The sequence below is a fragment of the Meriones unguiculatus genome, chromosome 6 (genome assembly GCF_030254825.1).
Source record: "Meriones unguiculatus strain TT.TT164.6M chromosome 6, Bangor_MerUng_6.1, whole genome shotgun sequence".
Lineage (NCBI taxonomy): Eukaryota > Metazoa > Chordata > Mammalia > Rodentia > Muridae > Meriones > Meriones unguiculatus.
Window position 1 is genome coordinate 69,869,570 of NC_083354.1, and position 14,570 is coordinate 69,884,139.

Consider the following 14,570-nt stretch of genomic DNA (forward strand, 5'->3'; position numbering starts at 1 on the left):
CTTGAGGGCCCACTCTCAGTCTGGTTAGAGCGTCTTGATACAAGTTCCTCATTTCCCACATAACCTTGCACATCTTGTGATTCTCCCTAGACCTGAGAGACTGATCTAAAGAACCAGCATGGAGAAATGACTTCTATGTCCTGCATTTCCACGGAGGCCTCTGTTCTCACAGATTTGCAGGTAAAGTAACTGTTCTTAAGAGATGTGCTTTGTATGCAGCCATGCTGAAACAAACTTCAGCAAGAAAGCTGTCAGTGGTAGCGCACCCTACGAGGGCCCCAAATAGAGCCCGTTTGACGGTGAGCAGCCTGGTGACCTGTGCCGAGGCAGTGTCACTGGACAGGGGGTCTTTGTGACAGGGCGCTGCCGAGGTCACACCTGGTGCACATTGTGTGCCCACGTTGCTGTGAAAGCCTCCCGTGGCTTTGCTGGTTATGTGCTCCTTAGGGATGACTTTCCCAAACTCAGGTCACCCCTAAAAGAGTGGGGGCCAAGAGGAGCAATCCGTAGCTTCTGCCACACAAAACATCACTAGTACTGCCACACAGGGCACAGGCTGCTGGGGCTCAGCCGGGGAGGGGTTGAGTGGTCTAGATGCTTTTCAAAGAAATTCTTTTTTTTTTTTTATTTATTTATTTTTTTTCCTGTGCTGGAGAGAAGAATGGTTTTTTGTTGTTGTTTTTTTTTTAATTTTATTTTTTTCTTATCAGTTACATTTTATTAACTCTGTATCCCAGCCGTGTCCCGATCCCTCATTCCCTCCCAGTCCCTCCCTCCCTCCTCGAAGAAATTCTTTAGAAACCATTCTCTCAAAAGAAATGGGAAATCACCTCTAAACAGTAACTATGGCAGCTATCTTCCTGTCTCTCACAATCAGGGAAGATCTGGGTCTCCGTAATTTGGAAGCCCCAGGGAGAATTCTGAAGCTTCAGTTAAAAATTACTGTCAACAAAAAGAGTATTGCCAAAGAGTAAGCAGTGAATAATCATTTAGAATGTCAGAGTGGGAGAATAATGGATGCACTGCCTCAGGAAAATAAAACAAAGTGTTGCCTCTGAGTTTCCCCAGAAAGCCATTCTTCTTATGGAGGTCCCAAAACCTGACATTCCCAAACCAGCATATTTTTCCCATAGCTCTCTCACATGCGTCATGCCATCGGGTCCTCACAATAGCTCCGCAGAAGAGAAAAACTATTATCCTGCTAATACCTGGCCTGTGATTAATAAGTAGCTGCATCACTTGAGGAAGATTTGATAGCAGAGCCCAGACTAGAATGTGGGCCTTACAGCTTTGTCCTGCCGAACAACTGCAGTGTACCAGGATGAGTGTGCTTGGGGCTGAAGTGGAGGAGGAACCAAAGCCTTTGAGGACCTCGTGTTCCTGCCCAAAGACAGATTCTAAATGAGCACAAGCGAACTATGGCAGTGGCTCAGAAAACAAAACAAAAACAGGAGTGTGGGTAGGCCAGAGAGAGATTTCAAAAAGGTAATCAAAGAGAACCCAAGGAAATGGTACATTTGTTTTTCTACAGTGTGGGACCCCTAGCAGGCCAGGTTCCAGGAAAAGGTGGTCTAGATTAAGGAACAACAAGGACAGAGTCCTGAGGCAAGAGTTCTGGAAGGGATCAGGAGGCTGGGGTCTCCTAGAGCTAAATGAGAGAGTGAAACGAGCTGAACTTGCAGAAGAAAGCAGACACTGGGAAAGGAATCAGATTCCATCCTGAGCGAAGGGAAGGGCTTGACCTAGCGAGCAGGTGTGTGTGGCAAGGGCAAGTCTTATTTCCTCAGGAAGAATGGATTAGAAGAAACAAGGGGCCGAGTAGGAGGCTGTCTCTCATGCAGATGGAGTTGATGTGGCTTGGAGCAGCGTGCCTCCGACAGAGTGGGAAAGGGCATAGGCTCAGAGATGCATTCTGGATGTAGAGCCAATGGGTTCCTGCAATATAGGACTAATATGCTTTCCCACTATGAAACCTCTCCACCGCTTAGAGATGGGGAAATCAATCTCGTTAATAATAGCACATGTCTGTTTCTGGCTCATGTACAAAAGGGACCCAGCCCTGAACAGAAATCCCTGTCAGTTTATGTAGTTTCACAGCCCCAAGTTATACTTTGAGCAATTAAACCTTTTTTGCAGAGACAAATTCCAAAGTTTGGTTGTTTGGACAGATGGAGAGATTTCTAATGTAAAATAGTGTCATCGTCATCCTGACATGGAGAGGGCTGCTTTTCCACACAGCTGTAGGCCAGGTTCTTCCTTCCTGTGGGGCAGAATTGAAACCAGGGTTGTGTTCCTTTAGTTAAATTCTATTCTGTGTAACTTCGTACTAGTCCCAGGCCCTGTAGATCACTGAGCGACTGGAAGGGCAAGTCCAGTTGTTGTTGATGATAATTGGGCTAGAGTTGAAATTCCTGGCTCTTGTACATATTATGACCCAAAGTAAGCTATGTATCTTCTGTGACTCATTTTCTCATCTGAAAAAGCACCTAGTCCATCGATTTGCCGGACAGTATAAGTAAGAAAAGACAAATAATATTGACGTTCTGCACAGGTCATTAAGAAGGAACAGGATGTGTCCACAGACTCTGCCAACGTGAAGAATTTTGTTGACTTTGGTCAGAACCATCTCAGTGGTGAGGGGTGGGGAGCCAGGTTGTGCTGAGTGCCCATCAGGGGCCTACATAAGGGACTTGGGGATCCTACTCTGTGGAGTCCCCTTGATGGACAACAAATGTGTCCTCCCCAGATTCATGTTGAACCTTAGCTGCCAATGTGATAGGGTTGGGAGGTATAGGAGGTTGGTAATGCCTTAGGATACAGCACCACAAATGGAATTAGTGACCCTCTAAGGAGTGTGAGGGAGCTGCTCACCCCTCCTACTCTCTGCCTTCTGCCATGAAGAATGCAACCCTAAGGCGCCATCTTGGAAGTTGGAGTGAATCACTGGGTGTGAACCTATATTTTGGTCATGGCTTCCCAGCTTCCAGTAGCATGAGAAACACATTTCTGTTGTTGATAAACTTCTGAATTTATGGCAGTTTGTCATAGCAGTGGGAGCAGACTAAGACACATATGCAATGGAGGACACGTGTTCCCAGCATCTAGGACTGACGTGAGGGGCTGTGATGGGCAAGCACCTTTGGAGAAGGGCTGCGGACTCAGGCACTTTTAAAGTCCTTTCAGTTTTAAGATTTTACACTTATGTTTCTTTGGGAATTGTAGATTTCTTAACTAAGTGTTGATGGAAAAGACCTAGAAAAATAAACTCTCTTATTTAAGTGGGTTTTTGTTGTTGTTGCTGTTAGAAAACCTTTAAGTTTATAGAGCCTATTGCGAGCAGCACTGGCCATAGTACCCTGGACGGAAGAAATGGGTAGGACAGTGCCTGCTGGCTTCTACAGAAGTGAACCTAGAGTGCACGGTGGGTGGGTAGGGATGATGCCATGGAGAGCATGTTTCTTGAAAACAGCCTGGAAGAACATGTTGTCCACAGAATGTCAGGCCAAGTTATGGATCATTGCAAGCTTTATTTTCCACTACTGCTTTCTCTGCCTTCCTGAGTTTTGCCTTGTTTTCTTAATGAAATGATAATGAAAAGCCCTTTTTCTTTCTTCGTAAGGACTGTAATTGCTTGCCTTTTCAGGGCTGTCTTCATGTACACTGCCTAACTGGCCCAGCCACAGGCTCTTGTGTTTGGCGTAGGTGCCGTATTTACCTGCCTCACACTTGACAACTGTTTGCCATGTTCCTTCTAGACTAGAACAAAAGAGAGTGTACAGTCATAGAGAAACTTGTCTTTGGACTCCTCTGCATAACTCAAGGTACTGTGGGGGTGTTACGGAAATACACTGGTGCTGAGTCATCCTCCCACCTAATGGCCCCAGTCCAGAATTTTCTGTGGCCGGTGATGAGCAAGCTGTCATGGAGACTCCGTGGGCTTGTTCAACCATTATGCATCAGGTTCCCTGTCTAGGAGGAGATTTGGTTTTTTATCTATTTCTGTTTCTTTTTCTTAGTATGCTTATCCTTATCTTTCTGTCCTTATGTAATGATGAGTCTCCTTTGTAAGACTTTAGGGGGAAAAAATCCTGATATGCTGGAGAGATGGCTCAGAGGTCGAGAGCACTGTCTGCTCTTCCAGAGGTCCTGAGTTCAATTCCTGGCAACCACACAGTGGCTCACAACCATCTATAATGTGATCTGATGTCCTCTTGTGTATATGCAAATAGAGCACTCATTTACAATAAATAAATCTTTTTTTTTTTAATCCTGGTATTCCCAAGTTAATAAGCTTTCTGTATCCTGTTTTTCAAGTTGACATGGGATAAAAGAAAGTTTAAAGACTTGAAGGTAGGTTGTTGAGGGACACTCTCTGCCTGGAGAGAGATTCCATCCAGAAAGTTTTCTAAAATACTCAGGCAGTCTCAGACATCTCCAGCTGCACATGACGAGATGTGGCAGACATCACTGGTGGCTGAGTTCCTACTGCCTGAAAATGGCTGATGTTGTCATCAGCTCATGGACTGGCCAGATCCTGGGTCCTCTGGGGGAGCTACGACTCATCACCTAGGTTAATCCTTCACACGATTCTCTGAGGTGGGTGTAGTGCCGCATGAGTGGAATTCGCTTGTCTCTGCTTCAGTTCCGTAAGACTTCCAGTCAAGGGCTGAACCATTATGGGAAATATGGAGACTTTCCTCCTTCTAGCTAAGTGAGAGGTAGCTTGGAAGGCTAAGTAGGTCTACAGAGCAAGGCCTCCTGGCTTCAGGCTCCACCTATAGCATTTCCACATCTGGACCTTGAACAGTTTGGGGTTTTGTAGATTTTCTTTTTAATTTGGGACGTTGGTTAAAATGAACTTAAAGTTGGGGAGAGTTGGAATAAGATGAAAGAAAGGAGCATCCCTGTTTACATGCCATGACCTGAAGGCACTCAGGGACAGGCACCCAGGAGGGTGCTGGTCGGTGCCGCACGGAGAAGCTTTGAGGCCCGTCATCATAGAGAAGCCCCCTCCATGGGAGGAGAGATTTCTGCCCTTGCTCTTGGGTAGTATATTATTTGCCTCAGTTTCTTTTCTCATAAAAGAGGGACAGTGACAGTTGCCACTTTATTCATGTATGGAAGGGTTTGAGTTACACATATAGAAATCAGAACACTGTTCTGAGTAAATTCTCATCCTCAGCAATGCTATTAAATTCACAAACAGTTTGGGATGGAGACTTGAGACACTGATTTGAAAACACTGAATTTGTACCATGGCTTTGGGGTGGACTGGAAAGACAGGCAGTAGAGCTAGAGGTGCAGTAGAACTGGCCTAGGTACGTACACAAGGTCCGAGGTTCATTCCCTGTGCTGAAAAACAAGAGGCATTAAGCTGAAGTCTAGGCTTAATGAAATGTTCGCCATCCATCCTTAAGATTGTCTATGTAACACAACCTTAAAGATTCTCTTTCTAAAAGCCAGGGGCTAGTAAAATGGCTTGATGTATAAGAGCATATAAACTGTCTTTACAGAGGACCCAAGTTCAATGCCTAGCACCCATGTCAGGTGGCTCACAACCTCCGGTAACTCCAGCTACAGGAGACCCAAGGCCCTCTTCTAGCCTCCGTGGGCACTTGCATTCCTGTGTACAAATCCCCATGCAGATACACATGCAAACACATAACCACAAAATATGTCAGTTTTCTAAGATGGATAAAGTTAGTGAGTCCAGTATAATTGGTGTCCTGAAAAAGTTCAAAGATGTGTTAAGCAAGCTGGCTATGGGTAAGAACGGGCCTTATAGGTAAGGGAAGGTTTCAGAAACCTTTTATTGTTACTAAATTTTTCATGAACCCCATAATCAGCTATGTAACCTCATGTTCGGCATACAGTTTAGGATGCTGCAGCCTGGCAGGCCAGCTTTCTAAATCCCATATTGAGCAGAAACGCTGACTTCGGGAGAGGTTAACTAGACAGTGCTCCTCCAGGGTCCTCAAGCTCAGCCCCAGGACACCTTAAAGCCAGCACTCCCGTCTCTTTCTTTCCAGCGTCTGGCAAGATCTGTAAGTTCCTGTACTTTGAGTTTTTATTTATTTTTATTTTATGTGTACGGGTGTTTTCCTTGCATATATGTCTGTGTGCCACATGTGTGAAGCGCCCTCGGAGACCCAATGAGAACACTGGATCCTCTAGACGTGGAGTTACTGATGGTTGTGAGCTCCCGTGGGGGAACTGGGATCTAACCTGGGCCCTCTGGAAGAGCAGCCGGTGCTCTGACCAGCGAGTCAACTCTCTAGCCTTCTGTTTCTGCTCCCTAAAAGCTGACACTTACTCAGCACTTTTCTCCCAGGCTTCTTACTTTTATTCCTGATTTATGAGTCTCCTTCCTTTCTCTGATGGCCCAGGCCCTGAGAGTGCTGACTTAAAAGATGGCTGTACAGCTGCTGGTGATCTAGCCATTGTCCTTGAGTGCAGGTGTTTCTATGGATCTAGGCACTTACTACTGCTGCCTTTGAGCTCCGGGGGACCTGGGGAGAGCACGGATCAGGGAAATGCTTCCTGCTGGGGCATTAGTGCATCATTATAGATCTGGTTTACCTCAGCTGTAGCAGTCAAACCTTGCTGTTACTGTCTTCTTCCAGTTTGGTTGTCATGGCTAGGAACTGTGTCTCTGTGGTGATAGACCCCACCAGGCAACTGTGTTATCTACCCAGGTGAAAGGTAAGAGTCCCTTCTTCTATTGAAGTCATTCAAAATGCAACTGTTATATATGCCCAGCTGGCAAGCTGTCCACACACCTGAAGAGGAAAATAGGTCCTGGAGCGTTTACAGAAGGCGGCAGTGTAGACTGGTCCCCTGGGAACATGGCGCTCAACCTGAGGGCCAGCTTCACCTGGCCCACCCTTCACCTTGGGTAGGGCCTCCTCCATCTGTGCCTGGGGTGTTAGGGGTCTCCCCAGGTCTGGGGAGCAGGTGGCTATAGTTTGTAGGTGCTGGTCTGGTCACCTTCACTCCTGAAGCGTGTAATCCTGGCGGCCCTGCTGGCCTCCCTCTGCAGAGCCCAGTTGGGCACCAGTTCCTACAGGCAGAAGCCCAAGCCAAGCCGAGGCTGGAGGTTTCAGTCTCGGATCTCCTGGAGGTGATTTCCCTCTGTCTACCTAAGATGCAGAGCTGATCGCTCAGCTTAGCCAGCATCTTGGAATGAGGCCAACATCCTTGTTCAGGAATTATTAGCAGGAACTCATTAAAATCTGAAGGCATGCCACCTCCATGTCCTATTCTTTCTTTTTTCCTCTTTTTGCAAACCCCTTCCTTGTTCTTTTTGAAGTTTAGACAACATTCTTTTATGGTATTCACCTTCCACCCACTCCCAACTCTCGCCAGGTCTTCTCCCCTTTCTTAGCTGCCCAAATTTGTGTCCTTCCCCGACACTGAGGCATTTTTAGCTAAAGGACTGGTATTTTTATTTTGACTTGGGACAGGATACTAATACTGGAAGGTGCTTCTTTCAAACCAAAGGCTGCCCCCAGCCAGACAATCTTTTCTCTTAAAAAATCCTTGGGGCTCAGGACAGACATTCAGAAATACCGGACAGGCCTGGGCTGTCCCCGTGCCTCCACTTTTTCTTTTGATCGCTCTTGTCCCTGCCTGGAAAAAGCCAGAGCAGGAAGTCGGAGCTGGTTCCAGAGGGCTTTCCCCTACTCCAGAGCACCTCCCTACTCCATTGCCCGGTGCTCTGGAACTGGCCTGTTTTGGGCAGCCAGCCCTGGCATCCTGACAGCTCAGACTCTCCAAGCCCAGGGCTGGACCCAAAGAAGGCAGGAGCGTGGATGCTGAGGCCCTGGCAAAGGGCAGAGAGCTGACCCTTCTCTCTTTGTATATCTGTGAAGATGGTAGCAGAGTTATGCATGGCATGACAATTCTGGGAGCCTGTGTCAGCCCCCTTAAACATCTCACTTCACTAAGGGCAAGGCTAGCTAGTGCTAGTTAAGATGCCAGGACCTACAGCATGTGCTTGGAGTTGACTAATCTCTTGTCCTGTTTTGTCATGGCACCTGTGTCCATGTGCACTCAGGCTTCCGAGTCTGCAACATGGTGGCCCTTGACCTGAGCCGCAGCATCTCATTTCCTGGACACATCTCAGCCTGCCCTGTGATTGCCTGGGATCCCTTTTTCTACTCACTGCTCCATACTCACCCTGGTCATCAGGATTATCAATTCCACATTTATGTTGCTGACACATTTCTCTCCAGCATTCACCCAAGCTTAAGTCATGGCTGGGCCAGTTCCCTGGTGGATATTTCCTATGGAAATCCTGAAGGCACTCAAGCTCAATGTGATCAGAACTGGGCTGCTCTCAGCTGTACTGTGCCCTATGCCTCCACAAATGTAGAAAGCATCCACTTAGAAAGTACTGAGAGATGGGGCACACGAGATGGCTCAGAGGTTAAGAACACTGGCTGCTCTTCCAAAGGTCCTGAGTTCAATTACCATATGGTGACTCACAAACATCTATAAGGCGATCTGGTGCCTTCTTCTGGCATGCAGGTGTACATGAAGGCAGGTTAAGAGCACTGGCCCCTCTTCCAAAGGGTCTGAGTTTGATTCCCAGCAACCACATGGGATCTAGTGCCCTCTTCTGATGAGTAGGTGTATATGCAAGGCAGAACTGTATACATAATAAATAAATGAATCTTAAAAAAAAAAATAACATTAAAAAAAAAAGGAAAAGAAAAAGAAAGTAAGAGAAGCCAGGCTTGGTGTCTCGCTCCTTTAATCCCAGCACACAGGGAGACAGAGGCAGTTGGAGCTCCGTTAGTTCAAGGACAACAGAGACTATACAGAGAAATCCTGTCTTTAAAAAAAAAAAAAAAGTAGTGAGTTATCTCTTGATTCATCTCACACACGTGTTAACATAACAGGTCAGGTCATACATAACGATGCCTCTGATCTCTCTGTCTCCACTCTACTGCCAGGTCCAGACAGCATCTCTGTTGAATGAGGACTCCGGCTCAAGGGGTCTTGGCTCACTGTCTAACCTTCTATTCCAAACAGAGTAATTGAGTCTTGGCTACGGAGGCACAAGGTCAAGGTTCTGCCTATTGTTACAAAAAAAAAAAGCTATGGAAAACTGACTCTTCCATAGGCAAGACTGTGAGCCCAAGGATGTTTTTATAGCTACTCTGAATGAGTGCTGGACTTTGCCAGGCTGAAGGCCATTTTGCTAATCCTGTGAGAAAACAGGGAGTGAGGAAGGAGATAAGGCTGGTGCAATGTTCATAATCTGTGTGTTTCACAGTCTGTGCTATTTTTGAAATGGGGCTCCTGAAAGACTCCAGGCCTCCATACAACAAGCCTCTGAAGGCTGAAAGAGGTTAGATGATCTTTTGGGCCTCAAGTGAGTCAGTGCATCTCCAGGGATCATCTAATTCTCTCAACTTCTGCCCACCCACAGCACTCACTCCTCAGATACCCTAAGACTGAGTGCAGACTGTAAGGGGCAGGTTGTGCAGTCAGCCTTCTGCCTGTGGGTTACCTTCTGCAAAATCACCAAAACTCTCACTTGAAAAACCTGAAAACGAAAATTCTAGAAGGTCCCCAGAAACAAAACTTGAATTTTTCCCTGAACCAGGTGCTGTAATTTGAATTTACATGTGCATTTACAGGTGTTGTGTGAATACTGAATTAGGGGTCTTAAATTACCTAGACCCTGAGAAGGTTACATAAGACATTATGTATGGGATATATCCCAATATTCAGCCATTTATCTAAGGAACTTGGGCATCTGTGGCTCTTGGTTATCCCCTGGAACCAGCCCTCTTCCACACTAGGGAACAACTGTGACTATTAGGGTCTACTGTGTTTGATAACCAACATCTCTCTAAATGAGCTAATATTATTTAACACTGACTGTCGTGAATTTCCATGACTTATTTATAGGTTATTATTTTTTTGGATTTGAGCAAGGACTTTGTTTTCTTTATCTTTGGATGCAGCATTCTCTGGTACCCAGTACATTTTGGACAAACAGAATTTATTTTTCTCTTCATATTAGTTAATTAACAATTACTATCCCTTTCTTCTCTGCAGAATGAAGATATTCCGATGTTGCTTTAAATACACTCTTCAGCAAAAACTCTTTGTCCTGTTCTTAGCCCTGTGGCTGTTCTCCTTGTTAAAGCTTCTAAATGTGGGCAGGCTTCTCTTTCCTCAAAGAGACATTTATTTGGTTGAATATTCCCTAAGTACCTCACCGTTTGTAAGAAACAGGTTCCCCGCCATCGGGGATGCTGCCAGAGATGAAGTTAACTGCTCAGGGATCTATGAGCACGAGCCCTTGGAAATCGGCAAGAGTCTGGAAATCAGGAAGCAGAACATCATCGACTTGGAGGATGGTGATGTTGTGACGATGACAAGTGACTGCGACATTTATCAGACCCTAAGAGGGTACCATGAAAAGCTTGTCTCCAGAGAGGAGCAGGCCTTCCCGCTGGCCTATTCACTGGTTGTCCATAAAGACGCAATCATGGTCGAACGGCTCATCCGTGCCATTTACAGCCAGCACAATCTCTACTGTATCCATTATGACCTCAAGTCAACAGACACATTCAAAGTTGCTATGAACAACTTGGCTCACTGCTTCTCCAATATTTTCATTGCTTCCAAATTAGAGGCTGTGGAGTACGCCCACATTTCCAGGCTCCAGGCTGATTTGAACTGCCTGTCAGACCTCCTCAAGTCTTCCGTTCAGTGGAGGTACGTCATCAACCTGTGTGGACAAGACTTCCCCCTAAAGTCAAGTTTTGAGTTAGTGTCAGAGCTGAAGAAACTCCAAGGAAGGAGTATGTTAGAGACAGTGAGACCACCTACCAGCAAAATGGAAAGGTTCACTTACCATCATGAGCTCAGACAGGTGCCTTATGAGTACATGAAGCTGCCAGTGAAGACAAACATCTCCAAGAAGGCACCCCCTCATAACATCGAGGTGTTTGTGGGCAGTGCCTATTTTGTTTTAAGTCAGGCATTTGTTAAACACATTTTGAACAGCTCCCTCGTTGAAGACTTTTTTGCCTGGTCTGAGGACACATACTCTCCTGATGAGCACTTTTGGGCTACCTTAATCCGGATGCCAGGGGTGCCCGGAGAGATTTCCAGATCGTCCCAGGATGTGTCTGACCTGCAGAGTAAGACCCGGCTGGTTAAGTGGAATTACTATGAAGGCTTTCTCTACCCCAACTGCACGGGCTCTCACGTCCGCAGCGTGTGCATTTACGGAGCTGCAGAATTGCGGTGGCTTATGAAGGAGGGGCACTGGTTTGCTAATAAGTTTGATTCTAAAGTGGACCCCGTCTTGACTAAATGTCTGGCAGAAAAGCTTGAAGAGCAACAGAGAAAGCTGATTACTCTATCTTCAGAAAAGTTCATTATAGATGGAGATCCCAAAGCCACACATCATAAGGTCACTACGGACATGAGGGTGCCTGAAACAAAACCTTAAGGAAGATGGAATCATGTACCCATGACCAACACCCTCTGAACTTAACACCTTCCAAGGATGAAACTACTATAGAATTCCATGCCTGGACTTTGAGCCTGCAGTCCGGCGGTTTGTAAGTGCTAGTCTTAAATGTTCAGTGATAGCACATTTATTGAACACCTAAGAGTGCATCAGGCACTTTATCAGAAGACAGCCGGAGTTAAACCTAAGTTGTAATGAATTGTGCACCTGGGAAGCAGTGTTTAGCCTCTGTGGTGTTCCGGATTTCCGTGTAACACTGAGGGTGCTACGGAAGGTGACTTCGGAGGGTGCGCTCATCGTGCAAGCTGCTCGCCTCTGGGAAGCATGTGAGTGCAAAGCCGGCACTCCTTTTCTCAGTTCAGCAACTAAGACATGTTTAAATCGTCAGGAAACTAGGAGGAGGAGTCCACTACCTCAGAGAAACGCAAAGAATTGTCCGATCGCCTGCTTGCCAAAGTCTAAGTTACCTTTTGGTGCCTCACTTTTCTGATTCAGGGAGAGGGAACACTGTTGGTGTGACGTTTGTAGGGTCTGCTTATCTGAGAGGGCAGAGGGGGCGGGTGGGGGGTGGCTCGGGACAGGTGGTGCCTGAAGGGGAACAAAGGGCCTTGTTGTGTTACACAAAGTTGTCACGAATGGCTTCCTTTTTCATTCACTTCTGTCTTTAAAACACACACACCGGTGAAAATGAAACTGAGCACTCGCTGAAAGTGTCGTAGACCAGACCCCTGGGCCTCTGCCTACCATTTCACAGGTTAGCTTACTAGATAAGACTGTGCCCTTGCTGTGGTGCGCTTCTAAGTAACTGTCAAGTCAGTAAGTTTTCTTAGAAAGGTTTTGTGGAAATACAACAGCTTTCTCAGTTGGTTATTGTGGTCACTTACACATTTTTCTTTTTTAAGCAAAGTGGAATCAAAATACAAAATGATGAACACTCCAAGTTAGTGTAGCATTTTTCTCAACTGAGCACCAAAAGGAATATTAAGACCTTTATTTTATTAATATCCACACTCAAAAGAATTGTTTTACACATGCACATGGGTGGGCGGACACACGCACACGCACAGGTGGGAGCAGAGGCTGACACAGACTGGCTGTCTTGTGTGTCGTACCTTGCAGGCAGAGCCTTGAGAACAGCCTGCAGGATAAAAACAGTCCCCAGGGAAAGCGGCACACGCGTGAAGGTTCCGTGTATTCTGATGGCAGCCACAGTAACTTCTCAAATAGGTAGTAATCAGGGCCAAAACCAGATGGTGTGAGAGAATGAAGTGCTTAAATACCCTTTTCACTTTCTGGCTGCGTGTGAGATGCACGTGGTGTATTTAACAGTGGCACCATTTTCGCTTCATTATCCTTAAAGACAGTAGAGGGAGGGTGGCTCAGCAGTTAAGAACATGTGCTGTTCTCGCAGAAGACCCAAGTTCTGTTCCCAGCACCCATACGAGGAGGCTCCCATCTGCCTGAAACTCCAACTCTGGGGAATCCAGTGCCTTCTGGCCTCCAAGGGCACCTACACACGCGCGTGCGCGCGCACACACACACACCCCACATAGAGATAAGTTTTTAAAGAGTTTGACAGTGAAGCTGCTAGGCTCTATGAGGAGCCGTTGAGTTCTCGCCATGGGCGCCTGTTCTCTGCGCGCTGCACACATGGATGTGGGTTGTGGTTTCAAGTGGAGACAAATGTTGAAATGCGGTTCAAGTGGAGACAAATGTTGAAACAGCCGTGAGGTATAAGATAAGCACAAGTCCCAAAGTCCACGGGGAGACTTAAACCATCCTTTTTGAAACACACAAAGGCCACAGTCACAGGGAACCTGTGTCGCCAAATTCAGGTCTGAGAAAAAGCCCTGTCAGGGCATGCGGAGTTTCTTTACGGCCAACCAGCATTGCATGTCGGTCTAGACGGGGAACAAAGGTCAGAGAAACTTTGCTAACCATCTAGGATCAAACTCGCAAGGTCTGTGTGTGTGTGTGTACACTTACTTTGGCCATCAGTAGACTGTAAGTGCAACAAGCAAGTAGCATTTAGTTAGTCCCTGTCTCTCTGGAGAGAAAGGACCCTGTTTCCTGTTTACTAGGAAGTGTCCCGGTTGCTCCAGTCTTCCATGCTATTTTCCAGTGGACCGTAGTCAGTGGCGATGCCTTCCTTTCCCCACGGACACGTCTCTCTGCCCTCAAATGTCAGCTGCTAGCATTTCAGGGAGCCTGCTGAAGCACAGGCCTTGCCTTGGGGATCCTGCCGTCTCCCTGTTCGCCTTCAGAGCTGATTCTGACAAAAACCTTTTGCTACGAGTCCTTCCCCAGTCTGGGAATGTGCAACCCTGTTTTATAATTGTTCTTTGTGCTGTATTTATTGAATTTAGATTCTAATTTATCTAAAGATGAGTTTACGAATTATATGTGAATGTTAGAGGAATAATGAAAGATGAAAGCTGTCAAAATGTATTATGTGATTAATCTGCTGTACCCTAGGTACTATGTGTATCGAAAAGCCAGTATTACCATTTCTGTTTTGCTCATTTTACATAAAAATATCATTGAAAGTTTGAGATTTTAGGGCTATAGAGATGGCTTAGTGTTAAGAGCACTGGCCGCTCTTCCAGAGGACCCAAGTTCAATTCCCAGAACCCTGATGTCAGCTTACAGCCGTCGGTAACTCCAGTCCCAGGGGATCTGACGTCCTCTCTGGCCTCGGGAGGCGCCAGGCACACATGGTGCACAGACGTGCATGCAGGCAGAATACTCCTACACATAGACTAAGTTAAAAGTTAGACATTTCTCTTGCATTCCAGAATGTGAGTATATATGTGCTTAAGTATTTCATGGAAAGTAAAATGACAGTCTGGGGAATGTAAAGTGAGTGTATTGTCAATTATATACAGATTGTTCCTATTGATGGTATAATTTTCTATTTTTTCTTGTCACTCTCTTAAGTCTCCTTTTTGTGTGGTCCCTGTTTAATAAATTTATTTAATGTATTACTGTAGTAATAAATCACTTTGGTAATAAATTTCCCATGTGTGAGTTTTAAATACTGACTTACTGTTTTAATTATGCTGCTGGTCTG

General features: G+C 46.0%; 1 protein-coding gene across 5 annotated transcripts in view; it reads left to right on the forward strand.

Annotated features, from left to right (window-relative positions):
* Gcnt4 (glucosaminyl (N-acetyl) transferase 4) overlaps positions 1-14,570 on the forward strand; it is a 46,101-nt gene that overhangs the window by 12,727 nt on the left and 18,804 nt on the right. For 3 of the 5 annotated variants that reach the window (XM_021661404.2, XM_021661403.2, XM_021661401.2), the window contains 2 exons: positions 91-180; positions 10,072-14,535. In XM_021661404.2, coding sequence (XP_021517079.1) covers positions 10,073-11,479 — 1,407 coding nt within the window. In that variant the 5' untranslated portion in view covers positions 91-180; position 10,072 and the 3' untranslated portion in view covers positions 11,480-14,535. Of the gene's footprint in view, positions 1-90; positions 181-10,071; positions 14,536-14,570 lie in introns of those variants that run through there. The other 2 variants (XR_009592385.1, XR_009592384.1) reach the window with 1 other exon arrangement.